This window comes from Carlito syrichta, unplaced genomic scaffold (assembly GCF_000164805.1).
Source record: "Carlito syrichta isolate Samal-C Ts95f unplaced genomic scaffold, Tarsius_syrichta-2.0.1 Scaffold295544, whole genome shotgun sequence".
In the NCBI taxonomy this organism is placed as follows: Eukaryota; Metazoa; Chordata; class Mammalia; order Primates; family Tarsiidae; genus Carlito; species Carlito syrichta.
Genome location: NW_007239640.1, coordinates 108,281 through 133,049, shown reverse-complemented (window position 1 = coordinate 133,049; position 24,769 = coordinate 108,281). Strand labels below are relative to the sequence as shown.

The 24,769-nt window shown below is 36.1% G+C and overlaps 1 protein-coding gene across 1 annotated transcript in view; it reads left to right on the top strand.

The window, feature by feature from the left end:
- The window catches only part of NAA16 (N(alpha)-acetyltransferase 16, NatA auxiliary subunit), a 71,978-nt gene that overhangs the window by 33,065 nt on the left and 14,144 nt on the right, over positions 1 to 24,769 (top strand). Inside the window, exons 9-12 of the mRNA XM_008054515.2 lie at positions 15,454 to 15,526; positions 17,625 to 17,794; positions 18,199 to 18,351; positions 21,918 to 22,046. Coding sequence (XP_008052706.1) covers positions 15,454 to 15,526; positions 17,625 to 17,794; positions 18,199 to 18,351; positions 21,918 to 22,046 — 525 coding nt within the window. The remainder of the gene's footprint in view (positions 1 to 15,453; positions 15,527 to 17,624; positions 17,795 to 18,198; positions 18,352 to 21,917; positions 22,047 to 24,769) is intronic.

Genomic DNA, 24,769 nt, shown 5'->3' with positions numbered 1-24,769 from the left:
GGTCTTAAGTTAGAAAGATCATTAGATAATTAAAAGTTAATAGAAAGCAAGTTATGCTCTTATTTCCAAGTGTTGTTTCTTATCTATTAAGTTCTAGAATCTTGTGTTTTTTTTCTGTGGTCAGAATTTTTTTTTTTTTTAAGTCAGGGTCTCACTCTTAACACCCAGGCTAGAGTGCATTGGCATGACCATGGCTCACCACAACCTCAACTGCCTGGGCTCAGGCAATCCTTCTGCCTCAGCCTCCTAAGAACTGGTACTACAGGTGCACGCCACCATGTTTGGCTGATTATTTTTATTTTTTTGTAGAGATAAAGTCTCACTTTGTTGCCTAGGCTAGCCTCAAACTCCTGGGCTCAAGCAGTCCTCCTGCCTAGGCCTGCGAAAGTGCTGGGATTATAGGAGTAAGCCACTGTGCCTGGCCAGAGTTTCTGAAAGATGCTAGTGGCTAAGGAAAAGAATTCACTAGAAGTGCCAAAGGATTTTTAGTTAAATCTTCATCACTTAATACTTATTTAGCTTTGACCTATACATAATACTTTTTAAATGAACAATAGTTGTGAAACAAGCATCAGTGATAGGTGTAAGTGATTGGCACTTTTCTCCCTGTGGCAGCAGGTTTCATAAACACAAGAAACAATTGACTGGGCACTATGCCTTATGCCTCAACATCTTGGGAGGGTGAGACGAGAGGATTGCTTGAGGATGGGAGTTTGAGACCAGGCTTGGCAACATAGCAAGGCCTCCATATTAACTAACTAACTACTGATGATATTTACTACTCAATTAGTAAAACGTGTCATTTACAGTAAGTCCCCTATATATGAAAAAGTTCTGTTCCAAGAGTGTGTTTGTAAGTTCAATTTGTTCATAAGTCCAACAAAGTTAGTGTGGTACCCAACTAAAACATGTTAGTGTATACCAGCTACATCACCACTGCTTTTATTCTTGCTTCTGGACATCCTGGGCTTGAAATAAAGATACTGTACCCTATACAGTACTGTATAGTAAAGTACACAAAAGCACAACTATATAGAGGTTGCACACATGTGACAATGTATGCCAGGCACATGAACTAACTTATGTAATTGGATATGCAAACGCATATTTACATCTTTGAAAGTTTGCAACTTGAAGGTTTGTATGTAGGTGACTTACTGTATATTTATTTTAAAATCTTAGGATTCTTTAATGTGTGTGTATGCTTTATTTGATTGCAGTGGTTTTGCTATCAATTTTTTGAGAAATAGTGATTGATTGATGTGATTGACCCAGTGCCTACCAGTAGTTTCTGCAGGTTACTTAACATTGGCCAAAATTCTTCTCTTGTTCTTTTTGGTCAGGGTGACAAAGAAGAAAGGTGAGGTGAAATATCAGAAATAATAAAAGTATTATATATGTGAATTAGAATACCTCTTTTATAACAGTCTTGCAATAATTACTGACTACAGTGGTCATTAAAGGGTTTGTTTCTCTTAAGCTGTCACTGAACTTTCCCAGGCTTCCTACGTTTTCACACGCATAGGCTTTTTACTTAAACACAATATTCAATATTGACCCAAAGTTACCATCATAAAGGGTTAAGCATTTGTTGGTGTTTTATATAAAACATGAAAATTGCATTTTTGAGGAAGACACTGAGAATGCACTAATTCATATGGAAATCATCTCTTTAGTAGTAATTTTAAAGCAAGCAGCAGGAATGTTTACTGAGTACTTTGGAGAAATGAGTTAAACTGCAGAAAATTTAGTTCAAGTTCTATGAATTTTGTATAGTGAGAAAAATTTGCAAGTCTAGGAAATGTTTCTCAAATAATTTTGCTACACGTATTTGTGATTACTCATGAGAGTATTTTAAAAATGACATTTCTGACCACCAGTGAGACCTCTTCTTAGCTATTAGCTGCATTTTAATTCTAGAGGAAAGATTTCAAGGAGGTGAAATCTGATAAATATTATGATTTTGTAAGCTTCCAAATCTTAAAGAATAATTCATGTTGATAGCATGAAAATGAAATTGTCTTTTGAAGTTAGCTCAGGATGTAGTACCATTGTAAGAAAAGTGTTTTTTAAGGTCTCTAGTATTTTAATTTTTTTTTTTTTTTTAGCAAACTAGAGTTTGGATATAGTGGAAAGCAATGCATGGTCAGACGAGTTTGATAAGGTTTTTAAAAACACCTTGAAATGTTATTTTTATGTATTGAGAAACATGGTAAATTTCAGTGTTAGGTAAAGCATAGGTAGATATTTGAAATAACAATCACTTTATTATAGTTTTGTCAGTGAGTTTTTGGGGAATCTTAGTTTAAAAATTTTTTTAAGAAAATATTTTCCCAACTTTCTTTTCTTTGATGTTGAAATAGTCTTCTCTAAACTCTAAACTAATACTTAGTTTTCTCCTTTTATAAAAACCATTTTAATAGAAAATACATAGCCTTTTAAAATGATTTTGTTAAAGATAATATCAAATATTGCGTTTTGTTAACTATTTGAATACAGGCATGCTGGCCATAATAGATAACTTACTGAGGTTCCATACAACTGCGTACTTGTTTTGAAAAGTATTTTTAGGCTGGGCTTGGTGGTTTAACCTATAATTGCAGCACTTTGAGAGGCTGAGATGGGTAGATTGCCTGAGCCCGTGGGTTTGAGACTATCCTGGGCAACATGACAAGACCTTGTCTCTACAATAAATAAAAAAAATTAGCTGGGCGTGGTAGCGTGCACCTGTAGTTCTAGCTACTTGGAAGGCTGAGGTGGAAGGATCACTGGAGCCCAGCAGATCGAGGCTGCGGTGGCCGGGAGCGGCCACTGCACTCCAGCCTGGGCAACAGAGTAAAAGACTGACTCAAAAACTCAAAAAAAAAAAGGTACTTGAAAAAAAACCAATCTTTGATTAAGGCTTCTGTGTTTTGGGTTATCTCTTACTATTCCATTTATATTTATAATCATTGTGTAATTACAACTAGGAAAATAGAGCATAAAATTTACCTATTTAAGGTGTGCAGTTCAATGATTTTTTAGCATATTCACAGTTATGCAACCATCACTGCAATATAATATTAGAAAATTTTTATCATCCCGCAGAGTAACTCCATATCCTTTAGCTATGATTCTCCCAACCCTCCCAGCTCTCAGCTCTAGGCACCCACCAGCTTACTTTATGTCTATGGATTTCCCAGTCTGGATGGACATTTTATATAAATGGAATCATCCAATATATGCAGTTCGACAATTAGGTTTACGAATCATTCTAGAAAAAGTACTACCTACCTCACTGCTGAATATCACAATGGTCCCCTTTGAAGTACTACTCCCCTTGGAAAGCTATGTACCAATGTCAGAGCCTAGACCACCTGTCAAGGCAGTTTTAGAACTCTTTTTCGGGAATGGCCATCAGAGCTGTCGTCATTATTTGTTGAGGTTTGACAATTAAGTCTGCAAACTTGCCATCATGGGCTTACATTGGCAGCACTGTGCAAATAACTGTATTGGAACACCCTTCCTACTTACCTGATCTGGCCCCCAGTGACTTTTTTCTTTACCTGAAGATAAAGGAAATATTCAGAAGAAGACATAAGATGACATAAAGAAAATATTCAAAGGAAGGCATACGATGACATTCAGGACATCTAGGATAGTATGACAACAGCTCTGATGGCCACTCCAGAAAGAGTTTCAAAATCGCTTTGATGAATTGCTTTAATTTTCAGACCTCGTGTGACCTTTTTGGGTCTAGCTTCTTTAACTTAGTATTTTCATTCTAGTAGCATAATCAGTATTTCATTCCCTTTTATGGCCAAATATTCCATTGTATGGATATACCACATTGCTTGTTTTTATCTTTTGGTTATTATGAATAATGCTGCTGTGAACATTCATGTACAAATTTCTGTGTAGATGTGTTTGTTTTCATTTCTCTCAAGTGTATACTTGAGATTAGAATTGCTGGGCAAATGGGTGTTTGAATTTTTAAAGAACTGTCAGCCTCTTTCCAAAGTTCTTCCAGCATTTTACATTCCTATATATAGTATATGTATGAGGGTTCCAGTTTCTGCACATTCTTGTCAACACTTGTTATTATCTCATTTAATTATGGCCATCAAAGTGGGTGTGAAGTGGTAAATTCTTGTGCTTTTGCTTTGCGTTTCCCTGATTATTGTCGATATAAATAATCTTTTATGTGCTTATTGGCCATTGTATAGATTTGGACAAATGCTGTTCAGATCCTTTGACTACTTTTTAATGGGGATGATTTTTATTGAGTTGTAAGATGTTTTTAAAACATATATTCTGGACACAAATCCTTTTATCAGATACAAGATTTGAAAATATTTGCTACCCTTCTGTGTGTTGTCTTTTTACTTTTCTGATTAAGTATCATTTGATGCATAGAAATTTTAAATTTTATTAAGTCCAGCTTACTATTTTTTCCTTTTCTTGCTTGTGCTTTCTGTGTCTTATCTAAGAAACAATTTCCAAATCCAAGGTGATGAAAATTTACAAGTGTATTTACTCTAGGAGGTTTATACTTTTATTTCTTACATGGAGGCATTCAGTCTATTTTGAGTTTGTGTTCTTAAATGGTGTGAGGCAGTAATCCAACTTCTTTCTTTTATGTGTGACTGTCCAGTTTTCTAGCACTGTTTGTTGAAGAGACTGTTCTTTTCTTGGTGAATGGTCTTGGCAGTCTTATCAAAAATAATCATAAATGTGAGGTTTCACTTCTGAACTCTCGAATCTGTTCGACTGATCTGTATGTCTGTCCTTATTGTTTTGTATTCTTTTTTGAGATAGTCATTCAGGTGCAGCCACAATTGAAGGCACTGTGAAGAGATTTAGGAAAAAAAACAGTTTGTCATACAAGCCCTAGAGTCAGGATAGGCATGCCATGCCAAGGACCACTTGGGGAGGAAAAATCAGGAGGAAAGTGAAGGATTAGGCCACTGCCTTGGTTGAGGCTTCTTCAGGGCAGGGCAGAGTGAACTATTTAGAATTGGTTAGTTTAAATAATTTTTGCGGAATTTGGGCTGTAGGTTTGATCTCTAGATGCCTGGCAGGGGAGTATTGTCTCTTGGGATATAGGGACCAGATAGAGGGACCAGATAGAGGAGATATGGCTCTGGAGAATGGTTTGCATATCAAAGATAAGTTCCTGGTTGGGCCTCTTTGTTATCTTTAAGAATTGGCTAAGCCCTGGAGGGACAGTTTTTCAGTGGCCAGAAAGATTTTTTACGTCAAGTATCACAAAAAATTTTTTTAAAATTTATAGTACCTCTATGCTAGTATCATACTGTAATCAAGATTCCTGTGACTGTGGGATAAGTTTTGAAATTTGGTAGTGTGAGCTGTCCTACTTTTTTTTTCTCCCCCAAGATTATTTTGGTCATTCAGAGTTCCTTTTATTTTCATTTGAAGTTTAGGATTGGCTTTTCTATTCCTACAAAGAAGCCATCTGAGATTATGATAGGGATTTTGTTGAATCTGCAGATCAATTTGGAAGTATTCTAACTTAATACAGTATTGTCTTTCAAACTACAAACATGAGATATCTTTCCATGTATTTAGGTCTTCAGTTTCTTTCACCTGTGTTTTATAGTTTTATTGTATAAGTTTTATACATGTGTTGTTAAACTTATTTCTAAGCAAACTTTATGATGGTATTCTAGTTTAAAAATAACATTTTTATAATTTTATTTTCAGATTGCTTACTGCTAATATATAGTGGTACAGTTTCTGATTATTAGTTGTTACAGATGTTTGAATGGATTCCTTAGGATTTTCTATGTGCAAGATCATGTCATCACCAAATAGAAAACTTTACTTCTTCCTTCCCAGTCTGTATCCTTCTACTTTCATTTTCTTGACTAATTGCTCTAGATAGAACTTCCAGTACAGTGTTGCATAGAAGTGGTGATAGTAGGACATCTTTGTCTTGTTCCTGCTCTTAGAGGGAAAGTGTCTAGATTTTCACCATAAAGTATTGCGTTAGCTCTGAGTTTTTCTGCTTATGTCCTTCATAATGTTCAGGAAGTTCCCTTTAGTTTCTAGTTTGTTGTACATTTTTATCATGAAAGGGTGGTAGTGTATTTTGTCAGTGCTTTTTTCTGTGTCCATTGAGATGATAATATGGTTTTTATTTTTTATTCTGTTGATGTGGTATACTTTACACTAATTGATTTTCTGATGTTAAACCAGTCTTGCATTGCTGGGATAAAGCCTACTTGATCATGGTGAATAATTGTTTTTACATATTGCTGGGTTCAGTTTGCTAAGTATTTTGCTGGGGATTTTTGTGTTTATATTCATAAAAGGTACTGGTCTGTAGTTTTCTTGTGATGTCTGCATCAGATTTTGCTATCAGGGTGATACTGGCCTCATAATGAGTTGGCAAGTGTTCCCTCTTCTTTTTTTTTTTTTTGAAGAGTTTGTGAAGAATGGGCATTATATTTTCTTTAAATGTTTGGTAGAATTTGCCAGTAGAGTTGTAAGGGCTTGTACTTTTTTTGTGTGGGTATTTTTAAAATTACCTGTTCAAACCCCTTATTATTGGTCTATTCAGATATCCTGTTTCTTCTTGATTTACACTAGGAAATTCATGCTTCTAGAAATTTGTTAATTCCTTTAAGTTATACAGTATTGACATATAATTCTGTATCATATTCCTTTATAGTGATTTTATTTCTATAAAGTCAGTAGTAATATCCCCTCTTTCATTTGTTATTTTAATATTTTGAGTGTTCTCTCTTATTTAGTTGGTCAGCCTAGCTAAAGGTTTGCCAATTTTGGGTTTGTTGATTTTTTTTTTTCCTATTTCATTAATTTTCACTCTATTCTTTATGTTCTTCTACTTGTTTCAGGTTTAATTTCTTCTTTTTCTATTATCTTTTTTTCTTATGTGCACTTATTACTTACTTTTGTTTTTTATTTTGCTGATTTAATGGGTGAGAAAAATAGATTTATATTAACACAGAAAATGTTGTGAATGGCATGAGGTTAGTGATAACCTTTTCTGCACATGTTTGTGTCTTTCTACAGTGTCGGCTTTTATTGATGCTGTGTTTATTCATAAAAACCATAAGCTACATGAAGTTCCCAAGGAGATAGTTCTCCTTAGTACTACCTGTTCACTTGGTAAAGCTGCAGGTTCATAGGCTCAAGCAACTCCACAAGTCAGTCAATATTGCAAACCATACATAATAGTATACTTCATCAGTATATAAATGTTGCAGATTAAACATTCCACAACAAAGTAACATTTAGCATAAGAGAAAAAGGATAGGGGAGAGGTTAAAGAACCATTCTAGCGGAAAGTGAAATGAGCAGAAGGAATTTTCCTGGGTCAGAACAGATAGCATGGCAGGCATCTTGCAAGGTTTAGAGTCTTTTGGTGTGGACAGAGCCTCCTGCGGTAGATGCCAGGTGCTTATCATAAGTGACAGCAAGACAGTGTCTGTTAAGGTGGCCATGTTGAACTGGTGAAGTTCCATCTTTTTAGGGTGACAGAGTCCTCTGGTAAAGACTGATAATGGAAGGGTGTATGCTTGGTTATGTCCTTTTCTGGTTGGATGCAGTGTTTATTGCTGAGGCACAACATCTGGGCCCATGAGATCCTTTAAAATGTAAAGTGGAGTCTTTTTCTAAGACAGAATTACTTATGTCAAGGGTTCTCTTTACAGAAAGATAATTAGTAAAATCAATTTTACTTTAAGTACAGCTATCAAGGTTACAGTCTATATACTCCTTTTAGTGTCATACAAGAAACCAAAATGATTAATGGCTCTCAGAAAGGGTGTAAATGAATTTTGGAATTCCATTTTCACTGATATTGAAAAGTATGTCCTGGTTTTCTTTTCTAGCCTTTCATTTGTGAGTGTCAGGCCTTGAATGAAGACCCCCAGCAAGTTAACATCTAGGTTTGCCTGGGTTGATAAAAGTGCATTTGATTTCACTGAAGTTGGGAGTCATTGCACATGTGCGCTGAATATGAATAGCTTAAAACAACATGGACATTGAGTACTGGAAGCAAAGGTAGATTGTTTCCTAGAAGATCATTCTTTCTCATATCAAACCTGCTCTCACTATGAAAATATCCCAAGATCTTCATTCACTTAACAAATATAAGAGACTATGTGTGCCCTTTAGAAACTGGTGACAGTAGGCACAAAGAGTTATAGAAAACTGGGCTTCATTAAAGAAGGAGAAACTTATCATGAATCTTATTGGACTATTTCTATGTGATGTATCAAATCAGTTGGCTGTTGTTAGTGAGAAATACCTATAATTTATTGGGGTAGTAAGTATAGTGAATTTTGATCCTGGAATGTATTGTCTGTAAGTTATCTTGTAACTCTTTTATCTTTAGTTAACCCCGGCCAGCTATATAATTGAGTCAATAATACTTGTCATCTGTCTGTTGATGAGAGATGCCAAGCTCTGTAAAATATTAAGATGATTTATTTTGAGCCAAATGTGAGTGACCATAGGCCCATGACGCTTGTCTCAGGAGGTCCTGAGAACTTGTGCCCAAGGTGGTTGAATTATAACTTGGTTATATTCATTTTAGGAGGATAGAAGTTACAAGAAACCATAAATCAAAACACGAGAGATTTACATTGGTTTGGCCTGGGAGGGCAGGGCACTTCCAAGTGGGGACTTGCAAATCATAGGTGGATTCAAACATTTGCTTTGTCTAAGGGATTTTGAAATCAGTAAAGGAAATTCTGTGGTGATAAGGGGATGACTTGAGGAATGATAAGGGAGTTAAGTTTCTTGATATATTGGCAGACTTCAGAGAGAATAGATGGTAAGTGTCTTAGAACATGCCCAGAGTCCGGGAGTCCCCAAGAGCTTTGCAGGGTCATAAAATATGTTTATTTTCTTCCTTGTCTTTTGTGTTATGTTATGCCACAGTCAGGTTGAAAAACAAGCCTCCTTATATGGGATTAGTAAAAAACCCATCTGATGAGTCCTAAGGCGTGTATCCCAGACCCCATAGCTAGGAGTTTGTGTAGAGACACAGAAGGTGGGGGAAAAAAAGGTCAGAGCTTAGTCCTCATATTGAACTTCAGTTGTGAAGGTAAATTAGAAAAAAAAAATTGAAATGGAAGAGCTGTATAAAAATATTAGCCGGGCTCGGTGGCTCAGCCTGTAATTCCATGCTTTGGGAGGCTGAGTTGAGTGGATTGCCTGAGCCCGCGGGTTCGAGACCCGCCAGGGCAACTTGGCGAGACCTCAGCTCTACAATAAATTAAAAAAAAAAAAAAATTAGCCAGGCGTGGTAGTGCACACCTATAGTTCCAGCTACTTGGAAGGCTGAGGTGGAAGGATTGCTGGAGCCCAGCAGGTTGAGGCTGCAGTAGCCGAGAGCATGCCACTGCACTCCAGTCTGGGCGAGTAAAAAATATATATATATTAGGATTCTGGGCCAGGTGTGATGACTCGCATGTGTAGTCCCAGCTGCTTAGAAGGCTGAGGTGGAAGGATCACCTGAGCCAAGGAGGTCAAGGCTGTGGTGAGCCAGGATCATACCACTGCACTCCAGTCTGGGTGACAGGGTGAGACCCCAACTCAATAACAACAACAAAAATTAGGATTCTGTCATCTTTATAATTCCTTCACAAGTAAAATAATTTATAAAAAATATATAGATAGGGTCTGTCTTTGTTGCCCAGGCTGGTATCAAACTCCTCCTGGCTTCAAGCGATCCTCCTGCCTTGGCCTTCCAAAGTGTTGGGATTGCAGGTGTGGGCTACCAATCTGAGTAAAATAATTCTTAATTAAAATTCTTCATTTCATATTTACTTCTTAAAAACTATGGCTATTTCAGAAGGTGCTATAGGGAAGTGATTGTCAAGGATAGTTAGAGTTTTAATTTGTATTTTACCACAATGCAAAGGAATTTTTTTTTCTTACATGCTGTAAGTAATAGAAGGGCTATATTAAGAATTTGGTGATATTTCTTTGTGGGGAGTTTAAAAAATTCACTTGGTGAGTTAATAATGAGCACCTCACCTTCCATCATGTGCCACCATATTTGGGGAAATACTGGTAAAGTGAAACGAGCATTGCTTTAGAATCAGGCCTTGCTTGGAATCCTGACTCTATTACTTATTTTCTTGAGTAATTACCTGAATCATAAGGTTGGATAATATAGTACTTAAAGAGTTGATGTGTGTTCTAATAATTAAATGACAAAGTTGTAAAGTACTTGGTTTCAAAATGTTCAAGAAATGCTGTTTCCCTCATTATGTAAATTAAATGGTGATCCCGATCCCTCACATCTCAGCTTGGAAGTTACTTTCATTTTATTGTCATTGTTCTTGAACAGTTCACCTCTGTAACTAGCCCCTTTAGAACCAAAATTATCACTATGAATTGTGCATTTATCATCCATTCATCCAGAAATGTTGGTTGATAAACTGTTGTGCTTAATTTTCTAGTTTGAGTGAAAATAAAGATAGTTTCAGTGGCCTTCATGTTGCAGTGACACTGTAAACCAGTGATTTGTATCTTTATTTGAATAATTGTGTATCAGATATGGTGTACGGGACTTTGTCTTTAAGGTTAATAAATAATTCTTTTACTCTTGCATTATAAAAGCTAGCCAGAGACATAACTTTAGGAAATTATAGTAGTCACAGTATTACCCCAGGTTTGATTTTGTTAGTGAAGATTAAGCCCCCTTAGTCCTGACCAAATATAAGTGTTAGACAGAAGTATTTAAATCAGGAGGAGGTGGTAGAGCTTGGAAACTTTTTCAAGTTGTAAAACATTTTGGTCATCGGCTGGGCTTGGTGGCTCAGCCTGTAATCCCAGCACTTTGGGGAAGGCGAGGTGAGTGGATTGCCTAAGCCTGCAGGTTTGAGACCAGGCCAGGCAACTTGGCGAGACCTCTTCTCTACAGTTTAAAAAAAAAAAATTAGCCAGGTGTGGTAGCACACACTTGTAGTTCCGGCTACTTGGCAGGCTGAGGCAGAATATATGCTGGAGCCCAGCAGGTCACCAATGGGGTGGGGGTGGTTGTGAGCGTGCCAGTGCACTCCAACCTGGGAGTCAGAGTGAGACTCCAACTCAAAAAAATAAATTTCAGTCATAAAATTTAAGCTGGCTATTTTGAGACTGAGTTTTTATAGTGATCTTGTTATACAGTTTGATTGGGTTCTTATGCCTACTGCACAGACTGGAGCCAAATATACTGAGACAGCAGCGTCTCAATAGAGAAAGAGTTTAATGATCGCAAAACAGCTGAGCGAGGACGATGGGAGATACTTCCCAGCTCTTCCTCTTGAGAGGTGTAGGCTCTGTTTTTTTAAAGAAATAATTTGGAGGGTGGAGGGCTAGGGAACAGATACTGCTAATTGGTTGGGATTTAAGTCATGGAGGTATTGAAACTCACTTGTTGCACAGAACCAATTGGGGGGGGGGGGGGGTGACGGAATGAGTAGAGTTGGCTCTTTGGTGTGTGTCCTGGGTCTGGTTAGGGTTATGGGTTCATTAGAGTGCAGAGTCTGGAAAACATCTCAAACAGTACTCTTAGGTTTTACAATGTGCAATTCCAACAAATGTCTGCAACTGAATCCCTGAGCAGTAAGCTGTTATACAGGTGGTTTAGTAGGGGAAGGTATGTGGAGGGTAGGCTCCCTGGAGATTAAAGCTGTACTATCAAGGAGATCTATGTGATCTTAGTTAGGCTCATTGTTTAAGGGAAAATGTGTTTATCAGCCTCTCCTGAGCAGCTTTCCCCTCCTCAGGGACCAGAACATGGAGTTAATCAGTTGCTTTCTATGGAAAGCAAGGAAGAAAACAAACTTTAAAACAACAGATTTGTTAATTTTTTTTATTTTTTTAATTAAAAAAAATTTTTTTTGAGTTGGAGTATCACTCTGTCACGTTAATTTCTAATCATAACTGCAGCTTTGCAGTACTTAAGTCTCTTCCTTAGCTTTTATCCTGTGGGCCCTATATTAATGTTATTAGGTGGTTTCAGTGTTAGATTCCTGACTTTAGTAGATTGAAGACTATGTTACATTTTAACTTAGCATATTACTTACTGTCTAAATGAAGTATAAGTGGTAAGTAAACTTGTGTGAAATGTTTATTACACCTGAGTAAAACTTCTTAGATTAACTTTCGTAGAAAATTTGGAGACTGAGCAAGGTGGCTCACGCCTATAATTCCAGCACTTTGGGAGGCCGAGGTGAGAGGATTGCCTGAGCCCAGGGGTTCGAGACTAGCCTGGGCAACATGGCAAGACCTCGTCTCTACAATAAATAAAAAAATTAGCTAGGCATTGTGGCATGTGCCTGTGGTTCCAGCTACTTGGAAGGCTGAGGAGGAAGCATCACCCGAACCCAGCAGTTGGACAGAGTGAGACTCTGACTCAAAAAAAGAAAAGAAAATTTGGAAAATTGAATTGTTTGTGTAATTACTGAATTAGAAATAATTATGACAGAAATTTTAATAAATTTTTATGTTTTTATTTTGAGACTAGGTCTCACTTTATGTAAAGTATGTCGAGAAGTAAGAGACGCTTGTGATTAAAAAGTTGTATTAAAAGAAGGGGAGGAGGCAGGGTGGCTGACTCTATAAAGAGAAACCAGCACCTTTGTTCTCTTGCAGGTCACTTATATAACCCCAGTCGAGGTTAAGTTGGTGCTGAGAAGCGGTTTAGGGAGTTTGGGCTGTCGGTCCTTAGCCATGAGATGCAGATGTTGGCACCTGTTAGGGACTGCTGGTCCCAAGACCTTGAAGTGCAGTAAACCAGTCACTATCAGGGATGTTGTTAATCACTTGTTTCTGAAATGCAACCTTAGGAAAACCAGTCAGTACCAAGACATCAGTTACATAGCTTTGGGATGCAGGTCTCAGGAAAGCGGATATCGGCAGTAAAGCAATTAGTAACAGGATGCTGTTAGAGCAGAGTGTTAGCTTTTTGGGCCATTGCAACTCTGTGCTCCGATTGTGAGGTTTACATGATGAGTTGTTTAAACTGTAACCTCCTCTCCCATCCCCCTACAAACCCTATTATTTTGTTGCCCAGGCTGGAGTACATGATCCCAGCTCACGGCAGCCTTGACATCCTGGGATCAAGTGTTCCTCCTGCCTCAGCCTCCCGAATAGCTAGGACTACAGCACACCACCATACCCAGCTAATTTGTTTGTTTTTTTGTCGAGACGAAGACTAACTGTGTTACCCAGGATGGTCCTGAACTCCTGGGCTCAAGCAATCCTTGGCCCAAAGTGCCAGGATTATAGGTGTGAGCCACTGTGCCAGGCCATAACTGAAATTCAAGAAATTTGCACAATAAACCAGAGAATCCAGTGCCTGTTGTTGATTTTTTTTTTTTAATTTAGGAGATCTCATGTGAACTTTCATTGTCTTGCTCCACCCCTCACCCCCCTATAATCAAGTCTTGTTTTGAAGTTCTGTAACTGGAGGTCAATTTTATTCAGTAGTGTTTATGAAAGATTGTGTATAACTCCTTTATGAAGGATTATGCATAACTTTAGTATGTGTTTTATTGTTCTTTTTATTATTAAACTTTAAAAAAATAGGCTTCACCTATTTTTAGGTGAGATGCGCACGCAGACCGTTTTAAAAGCTTGTGCCAGTTGCAGTCTTCGCAACTGCCAGTAGATGGCAGTACAAGTTCATGAAAAAAATTGTTCTGTAAGTTAAACTTGAGTACTAAATTTCTAAGCACTTAAAAAGGTGTTACAGACATTCTAAGAGAGATCAGTGGGTTGGTCTTAGTGGGTTAAAAATGTCTTGTTACCTTTGATTTTGCTTTATAGTAAAAATCTTTTTGCAACTGTTTCATCACTGGTTCTTAAACTCTTAATTATGCATGATAATTAACTAGAGGGCTTGTTATAAACAGATTGTACAGAATTGAAGTTTCTATCATTCTGGGATGTTGTCTAAAATTTGCATCTCTAACAAGCTACCTGGTGATGCTAATGTTGATACTGTTAATGATCTGAGGCTCACGCTTTCAGAAGCACTGTTTTTAAATTAAACAGTCTTTGTTTAAAAAGAAAAAGGATATTCTCATTTTCTACCATCCTAATCTCTTTGGTAATGTTTTCACTGAGTATGTAGTATCTATACATACATACATGTTTCAGTGAAGTCACAGTGTGTGTAAGCTTTTTTTCACATCCTGTTTTTTCTATGCTGTACATTTTTCTTACTGTTGAAATATAGTCCCATGTTATTTCCCCATTGCCTACCTGCCTTAACTCTATTGAAGGATTAGGCCATATGCTACAGCACATTATGAGATAGATATCATAGAGTGTTTCAATTTGTTTTTGTTGCTTTGGGTTTTTTTGCTGCTGTCATTGGTTTCATGAATACCACGGTTTCTTTGTGGGGATGAGGCTTAATTTGGATTCAAAATAAAGCTGATTACTTGAGACCATCTTGTATTAATGGAATTTGTGAAGAGGTTTCTTTCATAGCCATGTATACCAAAGTCTGCTAACCTTCTCTTGATCCAATTTTGGTGTATGTGCTACAGAAATGAGTACCAGAACTTACTGTGTAATAGGTAGAAGAATAAGTTGTGTGGGAAAACCTATAGTTGTATCAAGTACAGGTTCCAACTTTCCTTTTCCCAGCGTTGCTAACAATAATAAAGGCCAGGTATGCGACTTATACCTGTAATCCCAGCACTTTGGGAGGCTGAGGCAAGAGGATTGCTTGAGCCAAGGAGTTTGAGACCAGCCTGGGCAACATAGTCAGACCCCATGTCTACAAAAAATTAGCCAGGTGTGGTGGCATATGCCTGTAGTACCAGCTACTGAGGAGGCTAAAGTGGGAGGATTGCTTGAGCCCAAGATGTCAAGGCTGCCTTGAACTGTGATTGTGCCACTGTACTCAAGCCTGGGTGACAGAGTGAGACTTCGACTAAAAAATATAATAATAATAATAATAATAATAAGCAAAACTGTGATTTTTAATTTTACTTATAATTTTTAAACTTTGGATCATTTAGCTTGACGTTACAAAGTGCCTGATATTTTAGGAAATCAAGTATTTATATAATTGTTTACAGCTTCACAATGTAACATCGGTAAGCAAAAGACAAATAAATTAACTATTAATAATAAATTGTACAGGTGTGTTTATTGGCCAAAAAGTTTTTATAGTAACTAGTGATAATTTGCCACTCAAACTTTGAATTGCTTATTGAAATGAGAAGTTAATGAGGTTCTGTTACACTATTAATAAAGACAGCAGTGTACAGTATTTCCTGTTTTTTTTCATTCTCCCCACAGAGAAATATTCATATTTGGAATGGGGAAAAAACAGACAACCTTGTATTTCAATTACCTTAAAGTTCTGAAATAGGCTGCATATTGTTTCCAAATCTAATTTAATCCATAATAAGCAAAAATACCTTCAATAAAATATTTAAAAATTTAAAAAATATGTTCTTTTAACAGGTTTCTGTAATCCAGGAACTTGTTACCAATTATGAAGCCTCTCTTAAAACGTGTGACTTTTTTAGCCCTTATGGTAAGTTTAAATTAAGATTGAATTCGAATTTGATTACTCATTTCATTTCATTTTTAATCACTTACAGTAACGTTCTTTGATATTTATTATGTGTATGCTGTGTAATAGCTACTTATTAAATAGCTTTTAAATTAGTGAATGAAATGAGAGCACTTTCAATCTTATTTAATTTAAATTTTCCATAATCCTGTGGGTTGGAATTTAACCCTGTTTTAACGTGAGGAGATAGACTTGAGAGATTGAGTAGCTTGTCTAAGACCATGTAGTTAGCTTATATTGAAACCTGTTTTTCCTGAATCCCTAAATTCTCTGCTTTTCCTACTCTTTTATTACTTTTAATCCTGTATAATATGGTCTTTTGTTTCTGTATTTGTAGTGGCACATACAAATCAAGGCAACTTCATTTAGAAAACACGCTACAGTGTTTTCAGTCATGCAGATGGAAACTTTAGTTTGGGTTCCTCATATATCTTTTACATGCCATTACTCTTTGAGTATTTTTTAAAGCAAATTCCATACATATTGTTTTACCTGTAAATACCTTAGTGCGCATTCCTAACTGTTTAAAACAGAAGATATCACTGCAGTGCCATTTCTCACAAAATGAATCTCTATTATGATATCTGATACCTAGTCTGCATTCAGATTTCCCCAGTTACACAAGAAAAGTCTTTGTATGGTAGATTTATTTGATGCTAGATCCAGGAAGGGCATTTGATTGTTACATCTCTTATGTTCTTTTAATCTATAGTAGTAGTCTCCCCTTCCTTTGAAAAAGAGCAGCCATTTGTTGAAAGGTCATTTGTCTTACAGAATATCCTATATTCTAGATTTGGCTAATTGCTTTCTTGTGATACCATTTAATATATTTCACTGTCATTCATATTTCTTGTAAGTTTACAGTTATATTTACAGGTCTGGTGAGATTCAGGTCCCATTTGAATACCTAACAGATGGCACTTTGTGCTTCCTGTTGTATCATATCAGGAGGCACAAGGCATTCGATTATCTCTCTATTTTGATATTAAGATTGATATGGGCTGAGGTGTTGACAGCCTGATGTGCCCCTTAAAAAGTTTGTCATTGGCCTTTTAACCATTGAGGATCATTGCTTAGATTCCTTAATTCTCATCATTTCTTCTGCTTTTATTAGCTGGAATTCTTTTTATAAAGAACTTTCCTTCATTAAATATTTGGTTCCCCTGAAATATAGTTTATATAAAAGGACCAGGATAGATGTTTGACTCCTTGCCTTTATTTATTATGTTTTAATTTATGCTATAGTGTGTTTGTATTTATGCTATAGTGTGTTTGTATTATAGTCAGCCACACTAGAAGATTTTCTGTTTGTTCTGATGTAATGTGTCTAAATTCACTTTTTCCTCCTCATTTTATACTTGTGTGTCTTTTCTTCTGAAATCCATTTTGAGAGCTTAGTATTTCTTTAACTACTGTTTTGTAGCTTGAATGTACAGGATGTGGGATAGGATAGAGTTCAACTGTTTGGGTGTATGTGACTGCTTTTGTTAGAAGATTTGCGCTGTTTTCTCTCCTTTTAGATTTCTCTCAGATGGCAGGGATATTTTCATCTTGTCAGGGGTGTATCTTCTTCCTGTGGGTCATATTTTTTAACTTTGCGTTTCCCTAATTTGGTATTGAGGCCTAGAAAATATTTAAGCCTTGGCAGTTTGGCAGTTCTTGCCTCTGCTGCAACCTTGTAGTGGTACTTAGGGAATCTCTTCTCCAAATTACTTTCCTTGACTTTTTCTGGGCAAGCTTTGGCTTTTAACCTGAGAGTTCTCAGAATTAGATTGATTTTTTTTTTTTTTTGTCCTTTCCTTAGCACTATTTCTTTGGAGTGAGGTTGGGATTAGAACCTGTCAAAGTACAGTCTTGTTTTTCTGCTTGCTGCCACTTCTTGAACTGTATGGCACAAAGTCACACCTCTTTTTATTGGAATTGGTCATTTTTGATGAGTTCTTACTGCTTATTATTATTGTAGTAATTATTAATTTTATTATGAATTGAGGAGAGAAAGTCTGTGAGCTGCTTTACTTTACATTCTTTTCATAATAATTTAATATTCATTTGATTGCAGAGAATGGGGAGAGCGAACCCCCGACAACACTACTCTGGGTTCAGTATTTCCTGGCACAGCACTTTGATAAACTTGGGCAGTATTCTTTGGCTTTGGATTATATTAATGCTGCAATTGCTAGTACTCCAACTCTAATAGAATTATTCTATATGAAAGCAAAAATTTACAAGGTAAAATCTGAGTTTTGTTTGTTTTTTTAGTAGGTGACTAATTCAACTACTTTAAGAACTCTTGAAGTTCTTTGTCTGTTATGATAACTTCTGGGGCATGCTGCTGATCTTTTTCTAATATCTAATAATTCTAAGGTGTTTTATGTTATTATGTAATCAGTGTTAGACATTTGATTCAACTTTTAGTAAATATGAATTGTGTTTATTTTTGTTACATAGTTGTGTGATTAGTGTGATTTGATTAAACTCTTTGTACCTGAAAACTGTAATTTAGATTTCTAGATAAACTAGATGGAAATGGTGCCAGGTTCCTGTTTTATCTTTTGAATTTTTTTTCATTTTTATTGTATACATATTCTTGTGATCACAAGTGGTGATTTCCTTAATGTTTTCATCGCTTATAGCATATAGGTAATCTCAAAGAAGCTGCCAAGTGGATGGATGAAGCACAGTCTTTGGACACAGCTGATAGATTCATCAATTCTAAATGTGCAAAATACATGCTTCGAGCAAATATGATAAAAGAAGCAGAGGAAATGTGCTCCAAGTTCACAAGGGTAGGAAATAGCAGATATGAGCGGTACTGTAATTGTCTGAATTAGGAAGATTAAACTTAAGTTCTAGGATGATTTGTAAAGTATGCCACTGAAGTTCATTAGAATTCATTTTTGTTTTTGTTTTTTAATTCCATTTAGCCTATATACCAATTATGGTTTCTTTCTGTGGTTGTGTATGTGTTTGTGCCTATGTTTCTGGCAGGGGGTAGTTAAAAAGCAATAGCAAGAGTAAAATACCTTGATACAAATATAAGCAATGTGCCATTCTTTATCGCTTATGTGTAACATTCTATTTATATCCCAGATTCTTTGTCTCCCTAATAATGTGTGACTGCTTTTTAATTCTCTCTCACTGCATTACTCTAGATCTACTCAGAGTTCTTTCCAAGTAGAGCTAACTTCTGTAAACTACTAGTCTCTGTGACTTTCTAGAACTTAAGTTTTCTGGAATTGTTGAGCTAGGCATCTCTTCCTTTTCTTTCCCTCTCTCACCATCCTTTCATATCCTTTTCCACATAGACTTTCTGTTATATTATGAAAATAATACATGTTTACGGTTAAAAATACAAGTAGACTAATGGAACAGAGTAGAAGGCTCAGGAGCAGATTCACATATATTTGGAAACTTTAAAAATGAGAGATGAAAATTTATTGCTGAGACAGTTAGTGATTTGTGTTGAAAAAAGTAAAATGACGTTCCTATCTTAGGCTGCACACAAATAAGTTCCAGGTAGAGATCTAAATATTTTCACACTTTAAGAAGAAAATATAAAAGTTTATCTTAAGATAAAGAAGAAGTTTTTTGTTTTTTTTTTTTGAGTTGGGGGGTCTCACTTTGTCATCCAGGCTAGAGTGTAGAGGCATGATCGTGACTTTTACAACTTCCTTGACCTCCTGGGCTCAGGCAGTCTTTCTACCTCAGCCTCCCAAGTAGCTGGGACTACAGGTGTGTGCCACCACACTCAGCTTATTTTTTTATTTTGTAGAGACAAGGTCTCACTTCGTTACCCAGGCTGGTCTTGAGCTCCTGGTCTCAATCAGTCTGTCTACCTTAGCCTCCTAAAGTACTGAAATTACAGCTGTGAGCCACTGTGCCTGGCTGAAGAAGCATTTTTTATGTTTGAAGTAGGAAGCATGTCTTATGATACCAGAAGCATAATGTGTAAGAGGAAGATTGAGCCAGTTGCAGTGGTGTGCGCTATAGTCCCACTACCACATGGTAAATAGTGTTAGGGTTCAAACTCTTCACTGTTCTTTCCACTATATGACAGATTTGAAGATTGGAAGAGAATACAAGGAGCAAATTATGTTTTTAGAGAAAAGTACATCTGGAAGACCCACATCGAGATTAGAAATAAAGTTCAATTGTATATGAGTATACAGGTTGACACAATGGAATACTATGCAGCCATAAAGAAGAAAAAAATCACGTCCTTTGCAGCTACATAGAATTCACCCTGGAAACCATTATTCTAAGTGAATTATCACAGGAACAAAAAACTGAATACCACGTATTCTCACTCATAAGTTGGCCCTAAACATTGGGCACATGGGCATGAAGGTGGGAACAACAGATGCTGGGCACTGCTAAGGGGGTGGGAGGATAAGGGGGACACAGCCACCTATTGTGTACCATGTTAACTGCAAGGTGGGAGAGGGCTCACTAGAAGCTCAAACCTCACCTTCATGCAATTTACTTATCTAGCAAATCCTCACATGTACCCCACAACTCTAACATAAATTTTAAAAAGAAAGTAGGAAATGTTGGGGGGGGATGAGGATAGGTTGAGCATCCCAAATTTGAATTCTGACATGATCCCAGATTTACAACTTTTTGAGCACTGACATGATGCTCAAAGTAAATACTTGGAGTATTTTGGACTTTGGATTTTTGGAGTTGCAATGTTCAACTGGTTAGTAAAATGCAGATGTCCTAAAATTTGAAAATATCCCAAATCCAAAACACTTCTGGTACCAAGCATTTTGGTTAAGAGGTATTCAACCTCTACAAAGCATCTTAAGTTAAAGAAGTCCAGTGATGATTTTTTTTTTTAAGCAAAACCAAAAGCCACAGACACCTGGGATATGTCTTCAAAGGCATGGAGAATGAGAGAGAAAGTGAGAGGAGTTGGTTGTCTGAGGAGAATAGTTAACCAAGACCTGTAGCTGGTCATAATTGCCTCTGACCATCTGCTGTTGGCAAGTGGCCATGCTGTATGGAGAGCTTGTTTAGCTTAGCCTCTCTGGCTCATTGGCCTAGCAAATCCACAGTGTGTAGTGAGACAAGGGAAGAAAATTACCTCTGAATGAGTAGTTTATATCTGCTTGCTAATAAATGAGTGAAGTGCTCATTTTTTCCTTCTTGTATGTTTTTCACAGTTAAGAATTTTTGTAGAGTTGCTAATGCATGTTGGATGGTCTAGTTGGGCAACTTCTTGAAATGAAAAATAATGTAGATTTTTAATAAAGATGTGGTCATCAACAAAATGGAAAATATGCACAACCATAATGAAGAAATAAAATACATCCATAACTCTGTTTACCCAGAGATTCTCAGTTTTTAGCCTTTCAGTGAATTCTGAAAATTGAACTGATAACACAAAATGTGGGTTAAAAAGAATAGAAGTCTGAAAGTATTTATATAAATGTACCTTGCCATCTTTTCTTGGGTCATACAAAATACATTTAAAATAAGTCTCTTTCAAACTGTGATAAAATTCCAGTGCCCCTACGATGAAACTAGGTACCTTTATGTCTTACACTCCTCTAGAAATCTCATTGAGCCTAAGTTAACGAATATTTTTAACAAATTCAGTTATTTGGTTCTGTTAGCTCACTGCAAAGGAGAAGTAGCAAAATAGAAAGAGTGGGCATGTACAGAGAGGCTGCTGGAAGAGACACATGGGTACAAGAATAGTGACAGCGAATGGTCCAACTATAACTTTTGCTTGAAAGAAGATAGGCAGTGCTTCGTAGAGTTACTGCCTTAGATGGTTAAAATAAAAGCTTTGGTAACTTAAAGTCTTTTCTATGTAGAGTGTTGAATACCCAACAGAACTGGATAAATAAGACATTATGACTATGTATTGTCAATCTGATAGCTGAGATGGCTCCTGAGTGACTAACAGGCAGGTAGTGGACATGGTGGCTATACTAGACAAAGGGGCGGAGGATGGTGGATATACTAGACAAAGGGGCGGGGGATGGTGGATATACTAGACAAAGGGATGAGTCCCAAGTGGTACAGAGTAAGAAGGCACAAGAGTTTATCACACTCAGAATGCCACAAAGTTTAACACTTAAGAATTGTTTATTTCTGCAATTTTCCCTTTAGTATTTTCAGACTGCAGTTGACCATGGGTAACTGAAACTATGGAAAGCGAAACCATGGATGGGGGAGCTACAGTGATTTAAAAGTGTAGGAGCCTTTTGGAAGCACATTGATATATTTTCTAATTGCTGTTTATTGTCATAATAATACTTGTAGCGATAGTTATAAAAGAGATGAAGTTTTCAAGGTCAGTTTTATTATTAGCTCCCCATAGTTATGAATGCTTCCATTTCAGGAAGGAACATCTGCCATGGAAAATCTGAATGAAATGCAGTGTATGTGGTTTCAGACAGAATGCATTTCAGCTTATCAGCGTCTGGGGAGATACGGTGAGGCCTTGAAAAAATGCCATGAAGTAGAAAGGGTAAGTTGTTAGAATTTTGACTTCAGTTTCTCCTATAACGTGATGAAGAACACAGGTAGATTTTCTACACTGGATCATCTACCTCTTCTAACTACTTTGGTACCTTCACTGTGAAAATTCTTGATCTTTAACCTTCTAAGCATTCAGAAGTTATAGATAGTGAATTGCCTTTTTGATCCTCAGATGGTTTTGCTTTTGATATGTCTATGTATTTTTATTTGAAGGAAAAAGATTAATTTAGTAAACCATTATTGCTATTATTAACATAAATTCAAAATCTGTTCCCTAATTAGGCCATTATTTGATTTTCATCACTAGCCTAAGAGGATACACAGCTGATGGCAACCTCTTTCCCCTTTAAAATGTCAGGATCTGGTCCACAGTCAGCCTCTCTCCAGTTTGTCTTCCCAGGATATTTGTTCTCACATTCAGTACTCTGTACAACATTCTATGGCCAGTTTGCAGGCTTATTTTATTGCTTGCTTTTAGGATTATATATGTGATGTGCCTTAGTGAGGGGACTTTTCTTTTCCTTTGTGTGAATTTTTGTTTTCCTGTTCTTTGTCATCTCTGAAGCACTCTCCTTCCGCATGGACCACAGGAGGAAAAGAGCCGCAAATGCACCCCTGAGGCAGTCCTCAGCAGCCCTCAGTTGTGGGGCAATCGGCACCACTGTTCCCATGCTGACGCAGTATAGAACCACAGGCATCGTAGTCAGGTGAGCCTGATGTCTGCACCATGGCAGTCACTTTGGCCCTTTTCCCATGTAAAACTTATGAGGTTACCCACAAGGAAGGCTAAATCTTAGGGGTGGCATTTAACGGGAACTGAAACTAGGATTATATCCAAATATTTTTAGGAATAACCTAATTTTTGTTTTGTTTTGGGTGTTTTTTTGTTTTTCCTGCCTTTTTAAGCCTGAATTTGAGGGCTGCATCTCTGGGAAAAATCCTTCTTGGAAAATATAAAGCTGTTGGATGATATGTAAAATATCTAAGCATTCTATTTTAAATCAGTCTCTTGTTTCTGTGATAGAACTGGAAATCACTAGCTTGTTTTGACACTCCCTAGATGACCATCATTTTAAAAGCATTCTGTTTGCTATTAAGAAAAGATATATTTTTATTAATCAAGACATTTTCGGTGATAGGCAAATTGTTTTCTGAATGAAGAGGCTGTTAGCACTTATAGATTAGTTATGGATAACTTACAAGAAAAAGTTTCTAAAATTAGAAACACCAAATTTTTTGTATAAGTGAAATTTGAATATTTTAAGGAACATTCTAGTGAACTTCTTGAACTTAAGTCCCATTCTTCCTAACATTAATGATTATATTACTTAATTCTTTTAAAATATTATTTGAGAATTGCTAGAATATGCTAAGTAGATCTTCCATTACTGAGTTTTATCTAGATTATACTTTATGTTAAATTTTTAGTGATTTTGGCTGAATTACATGTAATAAAATCTTAGAATGTCAGATGAACTACTTCTAAATTTGAGAGATTATTTAATTGGTAGAAAGCATTTTTGAAGGAAAAAACTATAATTGGTTTCACAAATTAAAACATGGAAGAAATCATTTCCCTCTGGTCTTGCTACATAATTATTATTGCTAGAAACGAATTAGGATTTCCTGTTAGTATTTAAGATGAGAAATATCTGGAAACGGTTAAACAAGAAAAGAATTTGCTCTTATACTACTTGCAAACTAGTCTTTTTATAATGACTATATCCGTACTAAAAGTAAGACAACTCTTCATAGTTCACGTTTATTTTACATATGTGATTAAATGTAGCAATAAATCTACTATAAATAGGTTGACTAAATGATTAATGTTTCTTAAGTTTCAAATATAATCTAAAAGAAAATTCTTAATATCATTGGAAGGGTTTAGGAATAATTACAGACTTCAGATAATAGGTATCAGAATGAGTTACTTTATGCCTAGGCTTAAATATTTTAGTAAGGAAATGAACATGTTTCAGAAATAAAACTTTGACTTCTAAATAAAAGGTTAGCAAATTGAGAAATAAGTTCAAATAAGGTCTTTATTCTTTCTTCTGCCTTAAAATTATTTAATTGAAGGCATTTTCATCCTGGATACATATTGCTATGAGCTCTTAGTAAGTGGATTTGAAGAGTTAGAATTCTGAAATGACCCATCTTGCCCCTCTCACAGAATTTTAGGATTGTATGTAAAGGTTATATAGTCCAACCCAATCTGATGTCTGAAACTTGAGATTTATTAAAACAAACAACCTTCTTCAAAGTATTGGATATAAACTTGTGTTCAGAATAACATTTTAAACTATTTTATCTTTCAAGTATTGAATTTTCTTTTCCTTCTTTCATTTAATATTAGACTTGGTGATTTGAGTTCTCATTATTTTAGTGTGCTGTCATATTTGAAATAGGGCAACAATATATATTTTTAATTCTGATAAAATGTATAATTTTGATAGATCTAAACCATAGGAAGTGTATAATTTTATCTTCTGTTGTATCTTAATCTTTATCAAATTGATACATGCTTCATAATGACAGGTTCTCTATAAAGTAAATTGAGTTACTTATTCCCCTAGTTGATCTAGTTATTCTTTTTTTTTTTAAGATTAAAAAGTATAGTTTATTTAGAAAGTAAATTGGAGAGAGAGAGAAAGAGGAGATTCACCTCCCCAAGGTAGGGGAAGGGGCCAAAGCTTAAGAAAACATGGCCTG